At 45.3% G+C, this 25824-nt stretch overlaps 1 protein-coding gene across 1 annotated transcript in view; it reads left to right on the forward strand.

Annotated features, from left to right (window-relative positions):
* The window catches only part of ARHGAP22 (Rho GTPase activating protein 22), a 145034-nt gene that overhangs the window by 115625 nt on the left and 3585 nt on the right, over window positions 1-25824 (forward strand). Inside the window, exons 5-9 of the mRNA XM_050711972.1 lie at window positions 5996-6203; window positions 11232-11364; window positions 16940-17013; window positions 18798-18919; window positions 22458-23358. Coding sequence (XP_050567929.1) covers window positions 5996-6203; window positions 11232-11364; window positions 16940-17013; window positions 18798-18919; window positions 22458-23358 — 1438 coding nt within the window. The remainder of the gene's footprint in view (window positions 1-5995; window positions 6204-11231; window positions 11365-16939; window positions 17014-18797; window positions 18920-22457; window positions 23359-25824) is intronic.

Here is a 25824-nt window from a genome sequence, read left to right on the forward strand (position 1 = left end):
GAAGTGAATGGAAGAATAAAAGTCTGCATTTGCTATCTCCTGGGCTCCCATCCCAAACTTTTGAGTCCCAGGCTCCATAATGTTATTAGCAGACGTGACACATTTTGAGGCATCATTCCAGGGAATAGTGCCAAAAATCCTGATGGTGTCTCAGCCATTCAGCAGGGGATTGGTCCTGCTCGCTGGTTAGCAGTGCAGGCAGGCTCTTCCTAACCTGCAGCCTGCTGTGCTCACCACAGGGGAAGAGAGGACAATACAAGTGTGAAGAATACCCAGGATCTTTTTTACCTTTTATTTAAGGATCTCCATTGCTTACCAAATGCTCTTTAGTGGGTCATAGGTATTGTCTAGTGTTTTGTCTGGGCTTCTGGTGTCAAGTTGTGAAATACCTTGTTATTCAGGTTATACCCTGAATACCTAAGAAATACCATGCTAGCTTGCTATTCAAGAACTGAGGCTTTTGAGCCTGGTGCTGCCTTTACCTGAAGTGAGAGTCATTTTTTTTTCAGGAGCTTTTGATCAAAACAGAGGATGTAGAGACAGAGCTTGATATCAAGTTTCCCAAGTTGGAAGACAACACTGTCTCAGTGACTGGAATCTCAGAGCTTGACCACTGGGTCAGTATCCCCTCTGTGGTGTGTTTAAGCTCAGTCACAGTGTAGTTAAGCAAGTGGTAAGCCAGTAAGTTCAGATGAGTGTAGTCTACAGTGGCCACAGATGTGATATTTTAATAGTAGAAGTGAATGAGCAGCTGCAGAGAGCAATGCATGTGTGTGTATACACTTATTTTCTGCAGAGGGAGGTGCAGCTAGCCAAACTCCATAAAATTCCCGAGAAGGTAGGTGCAAAGGTTCTGGGCGGTGACTGCTGCGTGCCTGTAGTCACGGGAATGCATTTTGTAAATGGGATAGAGGGCTGACCTCAGCGTAACTGCATGGATCAGTGTGATAGGCGTTTTTCTGAACTGCAGGCCGCTTAACCTCAGAGCAGGACCTGAGGGGGTGAACGTTTTCCCACAGGTAAGTCCTGGGGGTGGCTCACATGCAAAGAGCTTTAAGTTCCTTCCCCTACTAGTTACTCAGCTGAGCTGCTTGTCATCAGGCAACTTCTCTGTGAAGGGATAACGCAGAGGCTGTAAGCACAAAAAAGCTGCACTAGGTCAAAGATTGTGGCTCGTCCTAAGCTGTGTAAAACTTCACAGCGTGTCCCAGAGCTGGGAGATATCCTCAGAGTGTGCTGAGGCTGAGGGGGGGCTGTTCCCCTCCAACACAAGGCTGCTTCTGGTGCTTTGCAAGCAGCTCAAAGGCCAGACCAGGGCACTGAGTTGCCTGCAGCACAGCTAACGCTGCCTGTGTCAGGAAGGGTTCCAGAGAGTGGCATGCAGACAGCAACTGTTGCTCAGCTTTTCCAGCTATCTAGAATAGATCTGACAAGCAATTAGAGCATGAATATATTACAGAGCCGATGGGGGATGCCTTTGTTAAAACTTGTGACCCATACTTAGGTGCTGTTTATATTGGCGGCAGCTTCGAGGGTGGGCAAGACCCTACCTGCCTGTCTTTCTCCTCTCTCCTTCCCCTTGCGGAGGGAGCCGGGGAGCTCTGCATCTCATTGGATATTTCAAATGCTTTCTGCACAAGTCATAATTAATGCCGAGTTGTGGAGCTAAGACCAGATGTGCTGCTGAGATTATCTCCCAGGGCAGATCGGCTGCTCTCCGCTCTGTAGCGCTGGGTGAATGGAAAGTTGCCAGTGCTGGGACTCAGAATGTGTCTGATGCCTGAAGTCAGGACTTTCTTTCTCTGCCGCTCCTGCTGTCTGACACTGCCTGGTTTCTGCTTGAAGCTCAGCGCCTGTCATGTAGCAGAGTGCTGCACAAGAACGAGAGGTATGAGATGATTTTCCAGAGTTTAGATTTGTTATGGTTTTCTTTTCCTAGAAGAAAAGTAGATATTTGAGCTTAGCCTGAGACAGAGGCTACACATCTAAATAAAGCAGCCGTCTTTATAAAGGGGAAGGAGTGGGAAGGACCCAGCCTGTGGCCAAAAATACTACTGAATGCCAAGTTAGCATTGAAGATGTTTCGGGGGAAGTGTGTTTGTGCTTGTTTTTACACAGAATATTTAAATGAATATATAGGTGGATGAGAGCAGTCATGCCCCTGTATATGGAGGCTGATCTTTGTGGGGAATGGGGTTAGAAGACACCGGGTTCTGCCACAGACTCATTTGTGTGACCTTGGGTGAGTTAGTTAATCAGATTTGTGTTGATTCCTGATTATCTGTCGCTTCCCTTTCTTTTCCCCATTTCTGCGTGCTTTGTCTGGCTGGGCTGTTCAGTTGTCAGGGACTGCATTTGGGGGCTTCCACAGCTCCCAGCCTGGACCTCGATTCTCTGGTGCTGCTGCAGTCATTCACGGGGTGTGCTTGGGTGGGCCAGGGAAGGGCAAGGGAGAGCTGCAGGTTTGTGTGTGCTCGGTGCTGTGAAAGCGTATGCGTTTCTGAATGTCTGCCCATGATTTTTTTCTCAGTGCTTTCATGTGTGAGAGGGACAGATAAATGGGAGCCTAAGCATGAATGTGGGAAGGTAAAAGCAGACTCTTACCTGTGCAGGTGAGCACGTACACAACCTTTGCATCCATAAACTGCCTGTCTGTGAGGCACCACATGCATGCGCGGGTGTATATACTGTTGTACAGCAGCATCCAGGTGTGTGCTGATTATCTTCCTGCACATCTTTTAACGTGTGTACTAACCTGTACGTACAGCTGATGTAGGTGTGTCTGGACTTTTCCCTCTTTAAGCACGTATGGTGTCCTCAGTCCTCTCTGCAAAGAAAATCTACTCAAGTGCTGACTTTATTATCTCTGCCTTTAGTTTATTTTGGTTGAAATCAGAGCTCTGATGAGGAAAAATGAAGCTGGGAGCATATATTTTCCTGCCCACAGCATGTCCAGACAGCATAGTTGAATGTATAGGCTTTGTATGCCTGGAGCTGGTGGGTGAGCTATTCAGGCCAGGACAGAAAGCCTGTCTGTGTCTTAGTACATCATTCCTGGCTCGCTTTTTCCACAAAGAGCCACCTAAATCTTTAAAGAACAGAGACAGCTTGTTGGAGTAGAGGAAAGAAATCCTGGAGCTCTTCTAGCCAATTTTTTTAGTATCTCTTGAATCTTTCTGAGATTCAGGATGTGGTCCCAGGCTCACTGTTTTTTTTTTTTTTTTTTTTTTTTCCCCCCGCTCTCAAACCAAACAAAAGGGCCTAGCTGTAGATAAGGGTACAAGGAAAGTTAACCCTTGGGTTGCTAGGAGCTTTTGGCTTTACTTCCAGCCTACCCCTGTCTGGGCATGTGACCGGATGGCACTGGCTCCCCTTCTTCTGAATGAAGAGAAAGACTTTAATGTCTTCCAGCAGAATCATCAAATGGAGTGAAACGCTGCCAAGTTCAGCCTGAGCTACAGGCCCGGTGATTGAAACCAGGCCTGTGCCTTGAGGAGCCAGCAGATGAGGCTGTGTGTGACTGGCTTCGCATTAGCTTTTCCTTGTGAAGCGGGGCAGTCCCTGTCCAGACCAGCGATGCCATCTTGTCTGGTGGTTTCAGGGACATTTAACCTCCTCAGTTTTACAAACCCTTCTGAAACGTAGCTGAAATGAGATGAGCTTTGTAGAGCTAGCAGGACACCGCCTCCTCAGTCAGCCATGTTTTGCCGTGAGAGACTGAAGTAGGTGAATCTGTGTGTCTCCTGCCTGCATGGCTGGGAGAGCCCTAATGGTAATTTTCCTGAAGGACACTTTGTCAAGCCCTGCAGCAGATGCCTGGAAGAAAGATTTCTGCAAGTCCGGGACTGTCAGCGGCTCCAACGTGCCTTTGATAGTCCCTTTCCAGCCTTACTCCAAAGATAGCTCTTAGCTTGCTCCTTCTCTGAACCCTAACCCTAACACTCATTTGCTCTTCTAAGCCAAGACAAAGCTATGCAGACACTGCATGGTTTTTCCAAGGGCAGCTCTCCCAGCAAACTTGCTTGCTGTTGGCTGCCCCTTTCCAGCCCCACTCTAACTGCAGCTCTGTGCTTTCTCTCTCTAAAACCCAACCCTAATACTCTTTCTGCCAAGAGATGTGGCCTGGGAGCAATCTTTCTTCTGCACAGTGGCTGGGGGTCCTTGTCTATGGCTTAGCAAAAATATTAAGGTTAGGACAGGGAAAAAAGAAGCATGTGTCTGCAGTGTGACAGGGGCTGCAAAGGGAAAGTTGGAGTTACCAACAGACTTGGCCTGGGAGAAATACTTTGTCTGGGTAACGCCTGGGGACCTTTTCTAGTGCTTCTCTGGAAAGTTATGGTTCAGGGTTAAGGGAAAGAGAAAACATACATCTGCAATTGAAGTTGGGCTGGAATGGGGCTGCCAAACCAAGGTGGGAGGCAGCCAAGAGAGCTGGGCTGGGAGAAGTCTTTCATCCTGGCAGTGGCTTAAGGGTCTTTTCTTCACCTCAGCAAAAACTGACCTAACTGTGAGGGCTTCTTGCCGGCCCCGGGCCAGTCAAGGCTAGGGAAAAGCAAACAAAGCTTCACACTGCAAGTGGAGATGATGCATGCAGTTGTTCTGGGTATGAGTTTACACATGTGTGTATCTGACACTGCCTCTGTCCTTGCTCTGGGTCAGCCTAGAACACCAGAATGTGGGCTTCTGCAAAAACATGAGTTCTGCTCTATATCTGGGAGAGTGCAGGGCATTCGCCTCTTTCCCTGTCTTTCTCTAGGTGGACTCTTTGGGTGTCAGGGCTGACATTCTACAAGGAGGAGAGATTTGAGAAAACAAGGCTGCTGTCCTCTAATTGCCCTGCATCTTCATAGCCTGACTTCCCCAAGCCTATGTGTCTTCCATCTTGGAGAGCAAATACCTTTTATTATTTTGAGGCAATAGATGGGTTTGGTGGGAGGAAGCCTGGCTCAGAGATTGATAATAGGATATGGGCTTTTTTTTTTGTCTCTAAGGTGCATAGGTTGGGGGCTCATCCAAGCTTGCTGTAACTAAAGCTGAAGGACCTTGGTTGCATTGGGCTGTGGCCCAGGATCAAAAATTCAGTTCTGAGGAAGGGGGAGAAATGGTCACCAACAAAATATCATGAAGGAGGTTAGACAGGACACATGGTCCTGCCCAGTTTTTCATAGCTGAGGGGCCTGCAAAGTACCTGGCAACTCCTGTTGCCTGGCTTGTTACTGTGCGTGCAGTGATGCGCAGTGCTGAGAGCTGCTGGTGGGTCCCCCCGTGGGCAGCCTCTGCAGAGAGGCCAGGATGAACAGACCGTGGAGATTTTGCTTTCTCAGCCATGATCTGGATTCAGATGTCTCACCAAACCACACCTGCATTCTGTATTCAGTCCAACCCTGCTGAATCCTCAGTGAAACGAATCTTGCACTGACATCAGTTTCATCTCCTGAAATGAAACATGCAAGAAGGATCTCAAAGCCCAATTTCCGTTCCCTGCCAGTTTATTATATATCAGAAGTCAGAGAAACCTTTCTTACACTCCAGCCTACACAACTGCATTACAGTATCAGAGCTGGAGGGCTATGAAGAGTCTTAAAGGAAATTCCCTCCTCCTCCTGGCAGGAGAGCATGCCCTGAAGCATAGGAGTGACTTATCTTTATTATTGTAAATACAGGTTTTCTTTCAAAGTAAAGGTTTTACTAGTTCTAGTTTCTAATCTGTTCGTGAGTTTCACTGAGATGGGTATCCCTGAAATTATACCCTGGGACAAGGAATTTCTTCCTGGTTTTGCACAGATTGCATTGTAATCACATCAAGTAACCCCTGCTGCCATGACAGAGCAGAGCAAAACTGGTATGTGGTGCTCAGCACTGTCCAAGGGATTCCAGGGCACTTACAGAGGCTGGGCAGTCGTGAAAGAAAGTCTTCCTCATTGTGTGTCCTGAGCAATAGCTCACGAAGAGCTTCAGCTAACACCTGAATGTCTGTCTTGCTGTCTGTTGGCAGGGATCTTTGGACAGCGATTAGAGGACACCGTACAGTACGAGAGGAAGTATGGCCAGCGCTTGGCCCCCCTGCTGGTGGAACAGTGTGTGGACTTTATTCGGGAGCGAGGTCTTACAGAGGAGGGGCTCTTTCGGATGCCTGGCCAAGCCAACCTTGTCAAAGATCTGCAGGATTCTTTTGACTGTGGAGAGAAGCCCCTCTTTGACAGGTGAGTTTACATCAGCAAATTCAGGCTGGTTTACCTGTGGCATGTAGTTTGGCAGGAATAGCCTGACAATGGCTACCCTAGGAACATGTTATTTCCATGCCTTCATTCTCTGCATTCAGAGTGCTGCTGAGGCTTTCTCCAGCATGGTGTGTGTTGAGGCCTTCGTTCAGTTCAGTGCTTGAGCAGGGGGATAAATTGGGCCCATTGGTCAAGATGGGGCTACTCCAGTGTTTCAGCGTAAGCACATATTGAAATGCATTGCTGGATTTGGGTGTAGCATAGTCAGCAGCTGTGGGGATCCCACCAAAAAAAAAAAATAGGACAGTGGTGAACCAGGTGCCTTACTGCTTTCAGATGTTGTATTCTCTCTTGCCCCACACTGGATCTGTCCAGGGGTGCCATCTCAACTGTTCCCGTTCTTTTGTCACCAGGTTTCAGAACTGTCACCAGCATTTTACACGTCTTCCCTTGTTGTTTTGTGTGTTGGTCATATAGAGTTGGTCAGCAAGTCATAGCAAAGTATTTTCTGACACCAGAAGAATTCTTGACCAAAACGAATTTTTTTGGTCAAGAATTTCAGCAACTGAGATGGAACATTTCAAAACTGAATATAACTTAGGGACGTCTGTGTTCTGTTTTGAATTTTCAATAAAACTTGAGCCAAATGTTTCTGAAATAGAAATGGCAATTTCGCATTTTTCTTCCCCTTGTAAATACATTGGTACAATCACTCCTTGTGTGGTACAGAGAAATGCTAGCTGCCTTTTGGTCCTGCTGTCCATGCATGTGTCAGGGAGTGGTGAGAGCCAGCTGCTCTGCAAGGGAAGGTGAGCAGGGAGCCAAGTGCAGTGACAAGGCTGGCAGAGGCAATGGCCTTGGCACCCAGAGCCCAGTCCCACCGTACGTGAGCCAGGTGAGCAAGACAGACCCAGTGACAGTAACCAGGCTCAGGAACACTGGCAATCAGCAGGCAAGTCCGTACTGACAAGGCAGGTCCAAGGTCAGGCTGGGAAATCTGTCCTTGAGTCAGTGTGCACATCTAGATCAACAGGGTCTGTGGCCAGACACAGCCATGGCTGTGAGGCAGTGGGAGCTGTAGCTCAGACGCAGGATAAACAGTAGAGGTTCAGCTTAATCTTGGCTCCCATGGGAAGCGTCAGCTCTGTCTAAGGTCAGCAAGGAATGGGGGCAGCTCTCAGCTGCACTATCTCTGCCTTGGCCCTGAGCCCAGGTAGTCAAATCATCAGGAGGGTGGATGCTCTCAGTGCATTGCAGCCAAATCCTGTCCATCCTCTGTAACTAACATTTCCTTCCCTCTCTTATATCCTCATGCTACCCAGCGTGATAGTCAGAATTGTGCTGACCTGAACAGTCCTTTGAGAAATGGACTCAACCCTGACAGAGACCTTGAACTCCAGGGGTATTTGGATCCAAGGCCACTGCATAGATCTGGCCCAATCTCTATTACAGGTCCAGGAGTGGGATCAGATCTGGGATCTTTACTTGGAGACCAGGATTCATTTCTTGCTGAAACTCTCTAGGATGGATTTCCCAGGTGACAGTGGCAGCCTCTAGTATATTGCCAGCATATTAATCCAGGGGATCGCTTTCCCCCTGGACCTGCAGTCAGTCTCGATGTTGCCCATACTGTCCCTACCCTACTGCTGCAGGAAGAATTAGCACTCTCCTACATGGGCAGCACTGTTTGCTCTCATCCTGGGAAGAATATCCTTTGAGTTTATTGTGAACATTCTTCTAATTCTTCCCTTTCCTCAGCTTCCCAGGCCACCCATCCTCCTTTCTTTGATTCTTAACCACAGTTAATATTTGCTCCCTAAATGGAAGCGTCAAATATTTAGAGATATTTTCCTGAAAATATAGTTTGAAATTGCCAGATTGTCTCACTTCATCTTCTCTTAAACAGAATCTTTGATTTTTAACTAAATATCTGGATGTTCTGGTTCAGAATTAGAATTGTCTTAATTCATGTGCAAGTGAACAGAGTTGTTTTGGAACACATTCTGGAACAGGAGCATCTACAGATGGAATCAATTAGAACGGCAGTTTCACTTTCATGTCTTACCTTAGTCTAATCCATACTAACATCATTGTCAAGAAGGTAAGCTGAGCCTCTCCCCAGGATTTTTAAAGCAGAAAGAACCTTGGGCATTGAACTGGTAAAATAGATCAGTGATAGACTTTGCCTTTAACGGGGGCAGTGAAGTTCTCCATGAAGGGATGCCTGCCTTTTGGGTAGTTGATCTGACATCCGATAATTCAAGGTTCAGCACTGAATTAGAGCAGGCATGGTGGCACCCGAGCAGTGTGACAGTCGAGGGTCCCCCCACTCGCTGCCTTTCTGCTCTAATTTCCTCTTGAAGCCACTGTGACCACTGCAACTTGCAGGCCCAACTCTCTGATCTTTGATATCAATACTCACAGACAGGGACAAGGGAGAGCCAGTTCCTGACCAAGTGAAATGCTTCTCCTAACAAGCATAATTTTCTCTGTGTAACTGAAGTTGTCCTTGTACAGCCTAGAACAAGTAGGCAGCAGCAGCAATTTTCTGCAAGTATGAAATCTATATTATTGTATCTGAATATCTGAATCAGGGGCAGTGAAGGAATATCCTTTTTTTTTTTTTTTTTCTCCTAGTTGCAGGCAGTGCTTTTAGATGTCTTTTGCATCTGCAATGAGCTCAGCATTGCTTCATCTTTCAAATGCTAGAGCCCGCCTGCCCCATGGTGGCTGTCTGTGATGACTGATAGTTAAAATAACTAATTTTTAAAGGCTTGGGTTTCCAGTTTTAAATGCAGATACAGGTTTTTACGAAAGGTCAAGATGCCATTTTGGAAGCACCTACAGCAGTCTGCTCCTACTGCATGTCCATGTCACTGACATTTTGGTTGGATTTCACATGGCCTTGGTGGTAGGTAAAACAATAAACTCCAGCCAGTGGATCTGAGGCTGTAGTCTGGGCTCTGCTGCTGATATACACCATCCATGCCTGAAAATCCATGCTAAAAGAATAAGGGTACTGACCTCATTTGTAAAGCATTTGTAATCAACTGACAAAAAGCTACTACGTAAAATTCTGGTATTCTCAAAGATGACAGAGTTGTTGAATAGGAATGCCATCAAAATTAGTAGCAAGTGGTGAAATATGTGTACATATTAAACTACTGGCAGCTCCCTCTGGTAATTTTTCCTGTTTTATTTTATCTGTGTTTCTAATACCAGTATGCTTGCCTGTCTTTCTCTCTACCTTCCTAACAGCTTGAAAATTACTGGCAAGCTTCAGTAAAATAACAAGGATGGAGTCCCTCAAGAAAATTAAATCCAGAGTTCTTATAAGAATAAAGTAGAAGTGTGAGTCTCTGTGTACTTTGTCTGTGGAGGGGCTGTTCTGAGAGATAAGTTCTTAGACTTAGGAATCCATGTGTGAAAAACTTCCTTACAACTGGCATGACCACAAAATCAACTTCAGTTGGAGGTTGAGATAATTTAGAAACTGAAGTGAGACAGCAATAAGATGAAAATTCATATAAAATAGGGCTGTGATATTTCTGGCGGACTACGAACTGAAGATCAGATATGGGATAGGACCTTGTAGATGAGGTACGTTAAACTTACATGGCTGTGAATGCATTGTACCGTACGGGATTGATAGTCTTTTCCAAATACATGCTGAGAAACTGCTAGTTGTTTATCACAACATCTAGGTGGTCCTAATGATGTATTATGACTTCCTGTCATTCTTGGGTAGCAGCAATGTTTAGGCTTCCGTGCTAACAAGGCAAAAGAAACTTAATCTTATTTTTTGGGCTTGATCCAGGAAGGTTTGAGAGTCAGTACATAGGGATGTAAATTGAGACTCCTGAATTTACTTTTCCACACCGTGAATGCAGATAACCTCACTACTGCCCTGCTTGCTGGGCAGAGCGGAGTAGTCTCCTGTGGTTTGTATCTTGTAAGGAGCCCAGAGCCTTGCTGAGCCCCTGGTACCTGTTTTTTGCACTAGCAAAAGGCAAAGTATTTGGCAGAGCTGATTATATTTCAGAAACCTGTTTATAAACATACTGAGCTTTTAGATAGAGGTGAGGATTTGAGGCTCTGTTGTTTGCTGATGTTTTTTTTTTCCCAGATTCCTTTAAAGAATGTCAGGGCAGTGGCGGGTTGTGGGGAGCCTGTGGCATGGTCTGTTTAGATTTCCAGTGGCCAAAACCTTTGAAGAGGTCATCTACAAAGATTAACAAAGCTGTACAGATGGGTGAGGTATTGTCATAAACCAAAAGATGGATAGGAAATGGAAAGGGAAAACAGGTGCATCTTCACTATGGGATCTAATACCTCAACCCCAACTTAAAGCAAATGATGGAGTAGAGGAAAAAGAAGCTCCTGGAGTGGGAGAGAAAAGAAAAGCTGATATCCCAACATAACAGATGGGCTAGGTAGTACCAGGTAGCCCAGCCTGGGGGAGATGTGATCCAGAAGCTGTGCAGCCATGCCAAATGGCAGTAGAGGGCCTGGGGAAATACAGCATCCTACATTTTTTTCTGAAGGCTTGGACAGTCACTGGGGAGCCTGGCCCATCGCACAGGTGGGTGCCGGCTGGGGGGAGTATCAAGCAGGAGGGATCAGTGAGAGGATCAGAGGTGATGTTTGATTGCATGAGGATGCAGAGCTCTGTTGTCAGTGCTACGTGATCGCTGTGTGCTTGCCTGGACTGTATTGCTTACCTTCCTGATCCACGTGGACTGAGGAACGATAGCACCACCCTACCCTAAGTAATTCTGCAGGAGTATCCCTTGTATTGCCTGAGATGCATTCTTATCTTGACAGAGCAGGGCTTTTTCCCAGTTTCCAGGTAGAGCCTCCTGCCTCATACAGATGTGTGGCAGAACGACTCCCCTTCATGTGCCTACTTTCTCCCTGTCCCTAAGAAGGACTTTGATCCATCCCCCCAGAAGGCGTCAGGCTTTGGGGTAGCATGGGTTTCTAAATTTCCTTCCTTCTTCTCTATTGCAGCAACACGGATGTTCACACTGTGGCGTCCCTCCTGAAGCTTTACCTCCGAGAGCTGCCAGAGCCTGTCATCCCCTTTGCCAAATATGAAGACTTTCTTTCTTGTGGACAGCTACTCTCAAAAGATGAGGGAGAGGTCAGTGGTCCTTCTAATCTGCCTCCTACCTTGAAGGTCATTCCCAAGACTCAGTGTAGTACAGCTTACTTCTCATCGCTCTTCAGTCCTAATTTAAAGTTGATGAAGTTCTGGGAAACTTGAATTTTCCTGAAGCTGTGAACTGGGCATTAGTATCACAGGGTCCTGCTTGAAGCGGGAGTTGTTTTGAAGTCAGTCTTGTAGCCTGGTGCTTCTTTCTTCTGAACAATGCTGTTCTGTACCATAATTAGTAAGAGATGTAAGGTAGGAAATCTGGGTTCCTTTCCCAGCCTTGCTGTTGACTCATGAGCAAGTTTTATGAAGTCACTCCCTTTTTCTGGGTTTTCAGTGCCATATATTGGAACAGCATGTTCTGCATCCCAAAGTTGTTGGTGGATGAGATGTTGATCAGTGTGACAGTCTTTGAATTTCTTAAAGGACGGACGCTATAAAAGGGCAGAATGTGATACTATTCCACAATGGCAGAAATCATGCTGTGTGAATACTTTGCCAGAATTTTCCTGTGATGTTCCTCTGTTTAGTTTCCAGGCAAAGGAAGGGGCTGACAGAAACCTCCAGGTCTGTGGCAATCATGGAAATTTTGATTCACTGCTTGGGAGGAGCAGGATAATTTACAATATGACTGATTGATCTGTTCCGTCCATATTGCTCCCTGTGTGGTGATGCCTGAGCGCTTCGCTGACTGCAAAGGCACGTTGGATCTGGTCTAACGTGGGTGGAACTGTGCCACCTTCTAAACAGGGGTTTAAAGTTGTAAGCCTTATTACTTATGTCAGCTAAAGAAGCAAAGGCCTGAGGGCTTGTAAGTCACAGCCCACAGTTCTGTCCCTTTTCTGTGTGTGGCCTCAAGGGCGTGCTCACATCTCTGTCTGGTGGGGACTGTAAAAACTGGGGTTTACCTTTAGTTGAAGTGGTGGATGGCTCTGGGGTGATCCAGTCCTTGATGATGCCCATAAGAAGATTGTTTGCATGCATCAAATGCACCATATCTGATAGTGTCAGCTTTGTATGGGCAAAAGGCAAGTTTGCTACTATCTGCACTCACACAATCTGTTCTCTAGTCAACTCCTAGAAAGCAAGTAACTGTGTGTGACACAGCGCAGCAGTGCCGCACATGGGCATGTGTTTGTGTCCTGGACACATGCACATCAGTGTCGGTGCACTAGGGATGTTTCTTAATAGATACAGGCATGTGTCTGCTAGCTCCAAAACTTGCTCGTGTTCTGCCTTGTTAACAGGCACCTCAGTCATCTCTGCAGGGCGCTATGCTCCAGACAGCTGAATGGCTGATCTCACCAGAAACAGCAGCATTTCTAAGGCAGTGGAGCTGGTTTCATTTTGGTCATAGAGTGTGCAGACTGGGAAGTTTTGGATCCATTAAGCACTATTGCACAAGAGTAGAGACAGTGCCAAGTTGGGCAAACATAATTGTATATCACTGCTCAGCTTATTAGCTGTGTAGTTTGTCTGATTCTGCCTGCACAGGCTGCAGCAGTTCGGGAAGCAGCATCTGTGTTGGTTTTGTGGGAGCACGGTCAGACTGAAACAACTTGTAGTGCATTATTCTCTTTGGATTAGAAAGGAGATGAGGAGCACTAGAGAGCTGAAGTGAAAGCTTGCAAAATACAGTAACTGCTGATAGCACAAGTTGCCTTGTTAAACTGCTGTTGTAAACAACCATTTGTTTGGTCAGGAAGATCTGGAACCTCAACAAGGGCTGTTTACTTTTTTTGGAAAGGAAGGTGGAGTGCACACACCAAGGGTGGAGAGGCTGTACGTGCGCCGGAGCACGTGGAGCAGTCATCCCCAGCCTGTAGGGCTTGAATTGCCTCCCACCTGGAAAGTCCCCCTGCTGAAAAATGTGGTTTCATTGAAATTCAGAGAATTTCAGAGTCAAATGTTTCATTTTGGGGAAAACAACACCAACGACAACAACAAAAACAAAATGCAAACTATTGTTTGAATTTGAAGTAATATTTTGTTTTCATTTTCCATATATAAGTTTTGAACAGGACATTTAGACTCAAATATTTTCTATAGTTGTAGCCCCTCCACCCCCAAAATAAAAATGGAATTACTTAGGGCAAAATAGGAATTCAGATAAAACAGTTGGTACTTTGTGCTGCTGTGCTGCTACATTTTGAACATAGATAGGAATTATGATGATCTTTGGCCTAATTTCCATCTGCATCAAAAAATACTCCGGCATTGTCCCAAGCTTCCATTTTTCATTGACTGCTGTTCGTCTTCGTTCTGCACCCAACCGATCTCTGGTGCTGGAATGCAAACAGAAACTTAACAGAGTCCTGGAGTTGTACTGAGGCCTCCAGTTATCTCAGCAGGGCTGCAGCATTAAAAAAGATTCGATTCAGATCCCAGGTGGTTTTGAGGAAGGACTTAAGAATGAATGAAGGATCTTCAAATCTTTAAAAACTCAAATTTGAGTCAGACTGTCTTGACATGGCAGTATTTTAGCATTCACTGCGGCCTGTGCTCTAGAGATGCACACAGCACAGCAATTCAGTGGGCTGAGCACACAGCTTTGAGATTTTAAAGAGGGAATTGAATCTGGGGGAATATCAGAAGCGTTGTTAGTTGTCAGCCCAACTAGAAACTCCCTGTTAGTTTGCAATGTTACACACATTGCAAAATCCTTGGGTTTGGGACCACTCCTTGGAAAGCATGCATGTGTGGTAAATTAGACATAGGGGAGCATTTTCAAGGAGGTAAAAGCTGTTACTGCGGAGTGCCGTAATGATGAGTGTCAGAGCAGTGCCTCTGTTGCTTGTTCAACTGCAGCCAAAGCATGACCCGTGCTGTGCTGGTTGTTAGCAATGCAGCAGTTTTAGCTTGCGTTTTTCTTTACACTCGTGCCGTGGTGTTCCTGTGCTCAGCCTTCGGCATCTGTTGGTCAGGGGGGCTGGTGGGTACAGGCCTGGGGCAGTGCTGCTAAGTTCCTGAGGTGCCTGCAGCAGGAGAGGGAGCTTTTCTATTTTTTTGGAACCTGGCAAATGCTCATGCCTTGATGAATCTAATGATCCTCTCTGTGTAATCCCATTGTTGTGATGTCTTGTGACAGAGCACGGGTGATACATTTTTAGAACCATTTTTTCTTTCAGATATGGCCCTGTACCATTAGATCATGTTTCCAGCTATTCAAAGCTGCCTACATTTCTGTTCCAAAGTCCTCTCTTGCATCCAGAGAAGCTGCGATATTTTAATTCAGAGCACTTGAAATACTGTGCCAAATGTCATTCTGATTTCTGTATTTGAAATAAACTGGGTTACAGAGCAAAAGTCGAGAGAGAGGTTTGTTAGATCAACTGTATCTAGTTCAAACTCCTCACTTGAAAGCTGGATGATCTGAAAAACTGACCTTAACCTTCACATCAATAGCAGCTTCCCTTGATTCAAATGTTTTCAGAAGTTCAAGAAAGAGGATTGAGATTTTCAAAAGTGACCGGTCTTTTATTAGTGTCTCCCTTGTTGTCGCTGTTAAACTGGCATGATTTTTAACCTGAGGATTTTTTATTTTTTTTAGTTTCAGGTTTTTATTAGTTGGAGGATTTTTTTTTTTGTGCTGTGAAATTCAGAAGAAAAAAATTGTCTACCTTCAGGACATTAAGGATGGAGGCAGGAATACAGACTGCTCTCTGGGTCTTTTTGACTCACCTGGAGCAGATAAGTCATGAAGATCTTGGAAGAGGCAGGCCAACAGAATCCCTTCCCTGAAAAATAGAGGAAGGTTTGAAATGAAAGTCCAAACACACTTCTCTGGCTTTGAACCAACTGCTTCTGAAATTTCTCCATCATTAGTTAGCAGTCTTCTCTCGTTAGTTAACAGCTATCAGTCTTCACAAATGTGTTTGGATATCTATCTTCACAAAGAAAGTTTAGTTGTCTCAAAAAGTTAGCAAGCCTCCAGGGTAACTGCATTGAAAGGAACCAGTAAATAATGGTGGGACTGCAGCAGGACAATAGCCTTCTGAGTCAGAGATTTTCATTATATGCTTTAAGTAGCTTCAGGGTTCTAAGTCATTCCTCAAGCAGATCTCTCATCTTACATTTTAATGGAAAGACAGAAAGTTTATGAGGAAGTGTGTCACAGCTCAGAATGGCTGCAAATAGAAGTAAGTAATTAAAAAGGAGGTAGTGGAATTGGAATGTTGTTAGCTTTTTAAAGAAAATTTCTCTTCTGCTCAGTTCAGCATTACTGCAATGTGTTTGTAGCACACTCAGTGCCTCAAAGTTTCAAGTAGGCTGAGTGCAGAAAAGGCATGTTTGCTGGTACCTTTATACCAGTACCTATTAGCAGACTTCGAAGACTCGCAGGCTTCCCTAGCTGAAGGTTTTTACATTAACCATTAAAGTTGACAAGAGCGTTTGTACTGATTTGGAGAACTGAGTCAAGTCCTGGCTGTTGGGGTTTCAGTATTCCAGTATGTGATTTAACTTCAAGAATTCTGCAGCCCTTTTCTTTTGGACAAAAGGTTTTTTTTGGTGTTTGGGGAATAAGCATGCTGACTTAGTGGTTTGCAGAGTGGGTGGTTTTCCTTTTGTTCTAGACAGCCCAGCTGCCTTTTTTTTTTTTTTTTTTTCCTGTCTTCTGGAATTTTAAAGAAAAAAATCCAGCTAACATTCAGCCTGAGGAAAGATCCTGGCAATGATGTACCTCTGGGATAATTTCTGCTGCTTTTTGTGCCAACGGCACTCCTATATAGAGCTGTCTTGGCACTCTAGTGTTTGGATACTTTATGTAGTGGATCTCTCTTGCTGGGACCACTGGTTCTAATCCCATCAAAGTAATAAATCATTCTCCTCACACCTCAGCCTCTGCTTACAGGAAGGCAATAAATCTTCACAATGCTATTTGTGTCTTGTTCAAGAGCACCTGTGCATGCTAGGACAGAGAAATTGGTCTGGATGACTCCTGGTTCTCTTCCAGGTAGATCTGTCATTTGCAAGGATTCCTTATGTCTCCCTTGCCTTAGTTTTCCATCTCTGAACCAAGAGACACGCTGGTACTTCTTTCAGGCTGGGGGAGGTTGTGCAGCCATACAGTAGATAGGGTGGGTAGGGGAGCTTGGTCAAATGACCTTTGTAATGGCATCAAATAATTCTGTGGCATATTTGGTATTTGCAAGCTTTAGAAGTGCAAGTAACAGGGTTTTAATGCTGTCAGAGAGTTTCTGCATCAGTCTTCTGCACCAGACCTGGGACAACTTTCTGAAGCAGGGTCAGGTACTGCCCCTGCATCAAGGGAAGCAGGAGTTCGGCGGGAAGCAGAACTGAGCCAGGTCCCTTGTGCTCACAGCCATTACGTGTCTGGGGTTGTTAAACTTGGGAGTGGGACTCGTGCTCCCACCTGAGAGGTAAGGAACAACAGAGTGGATGATACCTTCTTTAAAAAACAAAAACAAAAGCCTCATTGTGCTATCATCTGTTGCTCATGGTTTTGACTCTGGAAAGAGGACTTTGTAGCACTGAAAGAGTCACATCTGCTTTGCATTATTCATATCAGTAGTTCTCCTTTCTTGTTTTTCCTGTCCCTCAGGGTACCCAGGAACTGGTTAAACAGGTGAAGAATTTGCCCCAAGCCAACTACAACCTCCTGAAATACATATGCAAGTAAGTGAAATGAATTAACACTTGGAAAAGTCACTAAGTTTTGTGAGGCTCAATCACAGATACAAATAATTTACTCTGAAAGTTCAAATATTCAAACATCACTTATGCATAACTTACTGCTCCTGTAAAACATGTGGAGGTGGATGTGCAGCCTGCCTGAAGGAAGTTCTTGGTTTAACCAAGAGCATCAGCCAAGCAAATTGCTGTCACCCACAGCCCTGGCAGCAGGCATCAATGATGCAAATACATTGTATTGTCTATTTCAGAAGCACTTAAAGACCAATAAAGAAAGGCAGTAGTTCCAGGCACTGCACATTTGGAGTACTTGTAAGGCAAGCTGAGTAGCAGATAGCCAGAATTGCCAGTCTGACCTCAGCTCTGATTTGGAAGTGGGGATGGGAGTGGCTTGGAGTACAGGGACTCCACAGCCTTGTCTCCCCTTGTCTCTCCGCTAACTCTGCCAGTTCCAAGTGGGATGGAATGGTTGGGGAGCTGGAATGGACTGTTACCCCAAATACAACGTAACAGACTTCACGTTGTATTATGATCTCCATGGTAGACTAAAAGTCTTTTTATCATCAGTGGGATTTGTACATCTGCAGCAGGGAGTAGACAAACACTGACATGAAGCCCATGCTTTATTCAGGAGATACCAAGCCTTTCCTAAGGGTACGGATGGATAGCATTTCTGAAATGTGCTTTTGAATGCTTTGAAAAATGTATTGTGCCTTGCTATGTGCTTCTATAGTCATTTGTATTAGTATCTGAGCACCGCAGAGCAAATGTCTGAGGCAGGGGAATATAATCATATGTGTTTCTAAGTGAAGAATTGAGGAAAGGAAAGGCAAGTAGATTTTGCTTCTGACTTACAGAACAGAACTGAGAGCTCTTGGGCCTCAGCACAGAGGAAGCCACATAAAAAATGGGAGTTCCTACAAAAGTCAGACTGCAAGCAGAAGCATTCAAAAATTTGCCAACTGAGCAGCACAGAATAGTGAGGAAACATTTTGACTACCAAAACCCCTCTAATCACCCCCAAATGAGCAATAGTTCAGGAAATAGAGTATAGGTCAAGCAAGACTGTTCACCTCTGAGGCCACGGAGACCTGTTTCCAGCTCTTGTGCGGTTCCATGTCCTATAGTCCTTTTCATAACTAGGCTAATTGCAGGCTATTTCGGTGTTTGTTACGGCTGGCTATAGTTCCTATTGGGAGGCTGTTCCAAATTACAAAATTAACTGTTAGAAACATTCTGCTGATTTCCAGCTTATGCATATGGATAGCCAGTCTGTCTGCATTTCTTCATGTGCTATCTTTGGCTTGCACAGAGTCTTTTTAATGTGTTGATGTTTGCCCAGCTGATGCAGTCACAGGAAGCTCTTTATCTGCATTTTGTCAGATTCAGGAAATAAAGCTCTTCCCACAGGCTGCTTAGTTCTAGGATGAGGAGAGAAGTGAAATGTCTTTGTACTTCTATTACATCTGTAGGTAAAAGCTGACAGAAACCACTCTGTATAACTGGAAAATTCCCATAAAAATATGAAAACCTGTATTTTCATACCCAGAAGTGCCTTTGGCAGAAGCCATCCTGTCCTGCCTCAAACAAGGAACCTGGGGATTGTTATTGAGTATCTGAGCTGCGGTTAGTCCATAGGAGCATTTTAGATACTCAGGTTGTGTAAGCATGGGACAAAACTGTTCCTGCCCCAGAATGTCTACAAGTATGAGAAGTGACTTACTTTATATTCCTCTCCTCCTATGATTTTTCTGGGGGGGCTTTTCAAGGTTCCTTGATGAAGTTCAGGCTCACTCCAGCATTAACAAGATGAGTGTCCAGAACCTGGCTACAGTATTTGGACCAAATATATTACGACCCAAAATGGAAGATCCCATGACCATGATGGAAGGTAGGTACTCCTGTTGTTGAGGTAACATAGCATCTGTGTTTCGGGGCTGCAGGATTATGCTGAAAGTCATACAGCCATTGGAAGTTGTGTCACTTGTTGACTGTTGCACAGTCAGCAACAAGTCAAGCAATCCCTTTTATCGGTGCCCGTGAGTGGATGTACCAGTGTGGCCACTGCTATCCCACTTGCCACTGCTGCGGGAGCATCTCTCTTCTCCACTATGTGGAGATGCCTCTGCCCTGTTGCAAGTTGTTGTGTGAAACCTACTGCTCTCTGAACCTACTGCTAAAATGAAAGGTCGAATGTTCTTCAGATGGACCATGTTAAGTACCAGACTACTGTTGTTTAGCGTTGGTGCATTTTGGTGCATTTAGCTCCCTGCAAGGGACACCCAGTGCACAATGAAGGAGGTACTGCAGTTCTTACTGTGCTACAGGGGCTACGGGTAGGTGTCTTAGAAGTGTCGTCTTCCAAGCAGATTGCGTATGGGTCAGATCTTCACAGAACCCAAGGAATAAGTGAAAAATCACTGGTAAATTCAGATGTTTTTACAATATGTTAGAAAATATAAAATATTCCAGTCATATCTCAGATGTTTGCATGTATATTGATTTCCTGAGTTTAAAAGGAAAAAATGAAAACCAAGCCTGGAAGAGAAGTGTGTTCCTAGGCCCTAATTACGGAGTTGCTCTCGGTATATTTGCTGTAAAGTGTGTTCTTTTGAGGTGACAGCTTTAATCTGTTTAGGGTTCAGATAAGTTAGAAAACCAGACTGTTGTCATCAGGTTTTGCTGCAATTGTTCGGTCATTGCATCTTTCTTGTGCTAGGCTGCAGGAATAGTTGGACTCCAGAGTAAGAGGAAGCCAAATGATGGGATGAGATATGCGGTGAGGGGTCACCCAATACTGTTTCCTTAAAATTAAAAAAAAATATTTATTATTCAGGTATGAATGCTCCTTTCTTCTGAAGTGTATGTAAAAATCTGGAGCTTGAAAATTATCTACCTCCATAGGGGTCAGCAAATGCCGAGGGCAGGATGTCTGGCTGGCTGACACCAGGGCTGGGGCAGAGCCTCTCCCACGTGCAATGGAGCGCAGCTTGTGAGCTTTGGCAGGGCCTCTGCAGCAAGTTCTGTGGGATCCTTGCAAGCCTGTAGAAAGAACTAATGGATTCATCTGGCATTAGGCACAGATGGGGGATGCTGTGCCCACATGCCTGAAATCAGCCCTGGCACTGCCTGCAAGCTGTAGGGGACAGCTCCCGTCGTGTTCGGTGCAGTGGAAATCCTTCACAGCGCCAGTATGACCGTGCCTGTGCAGCAGCAGTGCCTTAGCAAAATGTGAGGGGGACAAAAAGGGATGCTGGGTTATGTGGGGGTATAAAGGTGGGGATGGCCGGGCCCACCCTCCACTGTGTGATGCAGTGACTGCCCCTTGTGGCCGGTTGGCCGGTGGTGGGCAAGACTCTTAGAGCCTTGGCCAGCGATGTTCCTTTTGTTCCGCTGGTACAGATGGAGGGCTTGGCAGATCACCCAAGGCATTTCATTATATGGTTCAGCTGATGGCAAAGGTGCTTGTTCTGTCTGTAGGTGCACATATGTCACAGATGCTGTGGCCCCATGGCCTCTCCTAGTCCTCATAAAGGCAGTAGGGTTGGCCTGACCTAGAATTAATCCTGTATTAACAGAGACCTGGACTGTAGACAAATTGGGATCCAATGGCTGTTTTTTTAGACTTAATCAGTAAAACCAAATGTAACAGCACTGGGAATGTTTTGCTTTAATGTGAGTGGAGGGTAGAAGATTGGTTAAACAGGAATACTGGAGGAATGGAAAGACTCCAATAAAATTTCTTTAGCTTCACAGTAATAGGGATAATAAATACAAAGAAAGACTGCTGCCAGTTCTTAACAAAAAGCACTTTAATTGCGTCTCTCCAAACTTAAACTATGAATTTAAAATAGAAATATCTGAAGTTTGACAGCTACATTGTTAGGCATGACCTTATCTCCAGAGAGGTGTATGCTCTTGCGCATCCACAGACATTAAATGCAAGCAGTAGGTGAGCTTAATACCTCTTGCTGCCAGGCTGAGACTTCATTATTATGTTCAGGTCCTTATTGTAGGCCCCTGAATGTTAGTCTTATTCTTTAGTTCAGATAAGTAAACATAGAATGATGATATATTTGCTCTCTTTAAGGTTTTTCTCTTTTGTAGAAAATACTTTGTATTAGGTTTGGTAAGAGATATTCTCTGTTAGTCTGTAATGGCCTACAGTACTGAAAAGCAGTGACAACTCATTTCTGTGGATTTATATAGTTGCAAGTACTCTTTCTGCATTTGCTGTACACTTTCTACTTTTTATGTTTGAATACCATGAGAAACTCCTCTTTTAATCAAGTCAGTCACCTTAAGAATCTGCTAGCTGTTGTCTGCAGTGAGGTAGCTGCACCCATGCCTCTTTCAGGAAACTATTCTAGTAGACTAGCTCCCTATGGCACCTCATGTTCCAGTTTTCAAGGTTTACTCATTCCTACATTCCTGCAACACGTTTTTGGTTTTGCTGTCCTATCTTAAAGAACCTATGCTTGGTTGCTTTAGGCTGTGACCTAAATTTATCTTCTACCTTAAAATTTAATGTTTCATTTGGGTCCTTAATATTAGAAACCTAGCAGAAGCCCTTTTTCCTTGTTGTTTTCATTTTCTGTATCAGTAGAGATGTCGTCAGAGCATTCCATAAACCTGCTGGGCTCTGCTGTTCTTTCCCACCAGATGTCTGAGAAGCTGCCTTTACATGGCACTCTTCAACGGATACTTGAAGTCTAATTTCCTTCCATCTCGTATTTCAACATGTTTCCTCATGAGTATGGTTTCATTTCAAATTGCTGAATGCTTTACTAGGATTGGAAGTGAACACCAGCCTGCAGATAGTGATGGTACAAAACGTATCTTTTCCCCCTTGCGTGCAGCTACATGTGCCACGCAGGTCTCATTCTCCAGGTTTCCCTGTGCAGCAGGAGTGCAGCAGGAGGCCTAGGCTGAAAGAAATTTCTGGTGCTTTAGTGAACACTAGCTCTGGGCCTGTTTAGACTGTGAATGTAGGTGCAGTGTAGATACCCAAGTCAGTGGAAACATGCTAGTTTTGGAATCCAGACAGAAAGGTGCTCCATCCCAACTACCACATTGGTGTGTTTAGGATCCAGCATGCATCTCTGCACAGAGCTGTGCTGTCCTGTGTGGATCCACGTGCTGAAATCAGTGCTGTGTCTGAACCCCATGCCATGGTGTGGTACAGACATGCCCTGTTTTCCAGGTGTCATCCTCCTCTGCTCTCCTCATGGGTGTCCTTAAACAAACCCGTTTTATTAATCACTGCTACCGGTCGCTTGTAGTACACTAGTCGGCTGCATTCAGGAGCTGGACTCGCACTTGCACGTGCCAGCCTCACAAGGAGCTCACACAGCATCTCACAGACAGGGAGTGAGCGCCTCAGGTCTGCCACGTCTCATGGAATTTTTGCCTTTGTTTCCTCCCCACAGGCACCTCCCTGGTGCAGCACCTGATGACGGTGCTGATAAGTGAACAGGGCCGAATCTTTGCTGTTCCTCAGGCAGATGTGCCAGGGAGCCAGCTGGAAATCAGACCCGTGCGTCCACGCAACACCGTGGAGTGGATCTCTGAGGAGGACGGGGAGGACAGGTCAGAAAGCTGCATTCCCAGCCCTGCCGATTCGCCCTCTGCCAATGCTGTGGCACCAGAGGCCACCCCTGGACCCGTGGTGAAAAACACCTCTCCGGAACGCAGTGACAAATTGACTCAGCCTGCCACCAGCCCCAGCAAAAGAGTGCAGACGCTGCCTCCCTGGAAATACTCCTTCCGCCAGCCGGGAGCACGGTCTGTGAGTCCAAAGCTGGGCAGCTCATCCTTAGATATCCCCAACCTTTCCTCCAGTGGGAACTGGCTGATGAACGGACTGTACTCACTCCGAGGCCACCGCCGGACAGCCTCTGGGGAACAACGAGTTAAAGACTCGTGTTCTTCCCAAAGACTTTCTACTTACGACAACGTCCCTTCATCCAGCCTCTCCCTTAGCACACACAGCACGGCCAGCACCACGTGGTCGACATCATCGTGTGAGATCTCCGTGGTGGACTCGGTCAGCAGCTGCCCAGCCTGTCGGGCCAGTGACTCTTCGGCTTTAAGCTCTCTGCAGACCGAGTGGATGACTCAGGGCTCACTGTCTCAGAGTGAGGTCAAGACTGCAGATCTGGAGAACAGCATCGACAGGTTTGATGCTTGCAGCAGCAGCAGCGAACAGAGCAACCCAGCTGCAGCTTCCAGAGACTCTGTCAAATGCTCTAGAGCCTTACAGAGCTTGGTGGTGGAGCTAAAGACAGAACTGAGCAAACAGAGGACTGAGTACGAGACCAGTATCAAAAGGTAATGTCGTCTGCGGGGGGACACGGAACTCTTTTATCATCCTTACCCCTGTTTGAATGTGTGTGTGGGCTACAAAGTGTATCGGGTTCTCAGACCTGGAGTTTGGCTTTGGGAGTCTACAAATATGGATCTGGTCTTTCCTCACTGTTCCGTGAGTACAGCTTTTCTCTCTGACAAAATAGAGGATCAAAAACCAGGATTTCCAGTACACAGGAGATTCCAGTATTGCTCATTGTTTTCAGTAGAAATTGGAACAGCACAGGTAAACCCAAACTCTGCTCTTTGTCAGTGTCCTGGGAGAAACAGGGAGGCAAACATCTGTCTTGTGGGGAGGGAATGGGACCTAGGGCGGTCAGGCCTCTGCAGGGAAGTCTGTGCATGTGCTGAGACTTGTGTCAAATCAGTCCAAAAGTGAAGGTTTTATGCTACTTTTTCCAAGAGAAACTTTGTTCAGGAAACAGATTTTGACTGTTCTCTGTTGTTTTTGTTGTGATTGCATCTCAGTTATAACTTTTTCAGCAGCCATTTTGTGTTGAGCTTCTAAAATCAAAAGCAACATTTCTAGATGTACTCATAGCAGTCGTTTGCTCACACAGCAAGCCGCTGACTCAAAGTAGCAGCAAGGTGCTGCTTGTACAGCAGAGCACTGAACTGCGTGGTTCTTTCCCCCCTCTGATGTTTTTCAGGTTTTCAGGAGAGGTGTGTGTGAGGGTAGGGGCTGTAGGAAGTAGAAAATACTATGAATAAATAGGAAGAGTCATATTTATTAATTTGTCTGAGTTGGCATATTAGTTTTTATGAGTTTAAGTGCTTAATAGAATTACTTTCAGACAAGTACTTAGGGAAGAATGCACTTGAAGTAAGTATGGTTGTTTAAAGGAATTAGGTATGTTTTAATGTACAGGCATATTGCATACCAGTACTAGTGTGTTGCATTAGAGAAAGGCTGTAGTCCGCTTTCTTAGAAATTTATTTCTTCTCAGCATTTTTTTGTGTTAAGGTGTTAGAGTTATACTCCCTAAATTATTAAAACTCTGATACCGTGTACATGTCTCCTAAACATGATACCAAAAGTACACGATTGTTTGTAGGGACTGTATAGTACAGCTTGAAGCTAAGCTTGTTGCATCTTTTTTCTTGTTAAAGTAATTTCTCAAAAGGTGTTTTGGAAAGCTCTAGTCTGAACTGTGATCTCTACCAGTGGGCCAGCTGTTAAGGTAGGAATTTTACTTGTTACCTTCCTGCTATATTTTAAAATGTACTATGCTGGTGGCTTGCCAGCCTCTGCACCTTTTCTGCCTCCTGCCTTGTGTTGCCTTGGTGTGTGAGGCTGGAAGGACCAGCAGGCCGCATAGCAGTTCAGTTACAGTGGGCATCGGAGTGGGAGAAAAGCTTTCCCTCCCTTGTTGTGTCCCAGCCTGAAGAGCTGGTGAGATCACTGGTTGCTAGTATTGTGTTGGAAAAGGTCTGTGAGCGAGCATGGTATGTACCTTGTGTTTAATTGTGCAGGACTGCCCTAGCAAGGCTTGTTGCAGGGATACAGAGTAACAGAAGTGAGACTGGGCTGCAAACTTGTAAATGTGTAGCTGGGCATCTTATCTGCTGCCTGAGGGGAGAGATGCCTTCCCAGCTCTTAGCGATAGCACTGTTCCAATGACCTTCAGGGACATCCAGGAAGCCTTGTTTGTCATTCCTGCCACATTTTTGGCTATTTCAGCTCTAACACCTGCCTTTCCCCTTCAGTGGGAAAGGGACAAAGAGCACCATAACTGGAGGGGAGGGCTATAAATTGGCCAGGTCTCATAAGGCAAAGCAGCTGAGAGGAAAATGCCTAATGAGCTAGTATTTTCATAAAACCAGGTGAGATGCAATCCCTGCCTTTTTGTATTAAACGGGATGATTCCAGCTGTTCAGGATTACAGCCCTAAGCATTTTGCTGCCAAGTCTAGGAATTTCAAGCCAAGTTTTTTAGCTCTCAAAAATCTTGCAATGTTTTTACTGCAGCTGCAGCAATTTACATGTGCAAAGATATGTCCCTTTTGAGACTTCATATAAAAGTCTGCTCCTGTGGAAAGAGGGGAGCTAACTGGAGTAAAGAAGTGCAGCAGCTTAACAGGAAAATTTTGGGTTGTCTCACTAGCTTTATTTTATTGAAGATAATTTAGTCCCCCAACATAATAATTAATTCCTTTACAATTGTACATGTGCTTGTGTGGTTTGCAGAACTCAGTCTGTGTAGCAGGGCATGTTTTAATGAAGGTGTGTGAGCTTTTTGTTGGCACATACATAAGTGGAGGGAAAGCAACGTTGGTACCTGCCTGGGGCAGAGGTAAGGAACACTTGCTGATGGAAAAGCTGCTGCTATTTATCATTATCAACTGCCCATTTTCTCTCTCTTAGTCAGAGGGAGGCAAGTTTTATGGCCTTCCTGTAACCAGTCTGTTCCAGAGCATTTCTCCCTCGAGG

This window comes from Cygnus atratus, chromosome 7, assembly GCF_013377495.2.
Source record: "Cygnus atratus isolate AKBS03 ecotype Queensland, Australia chromosome 7, CAtr_DNAZoo_HiC_assembly, whole genome shotgun sequence".
Taxonomy (NCBI): domain Eukaryota; kingdom Metazoa; phylum Chordata; class Aves; order Anseriformes; family Anatidae; genus Cygnus; species Cygnus atratus.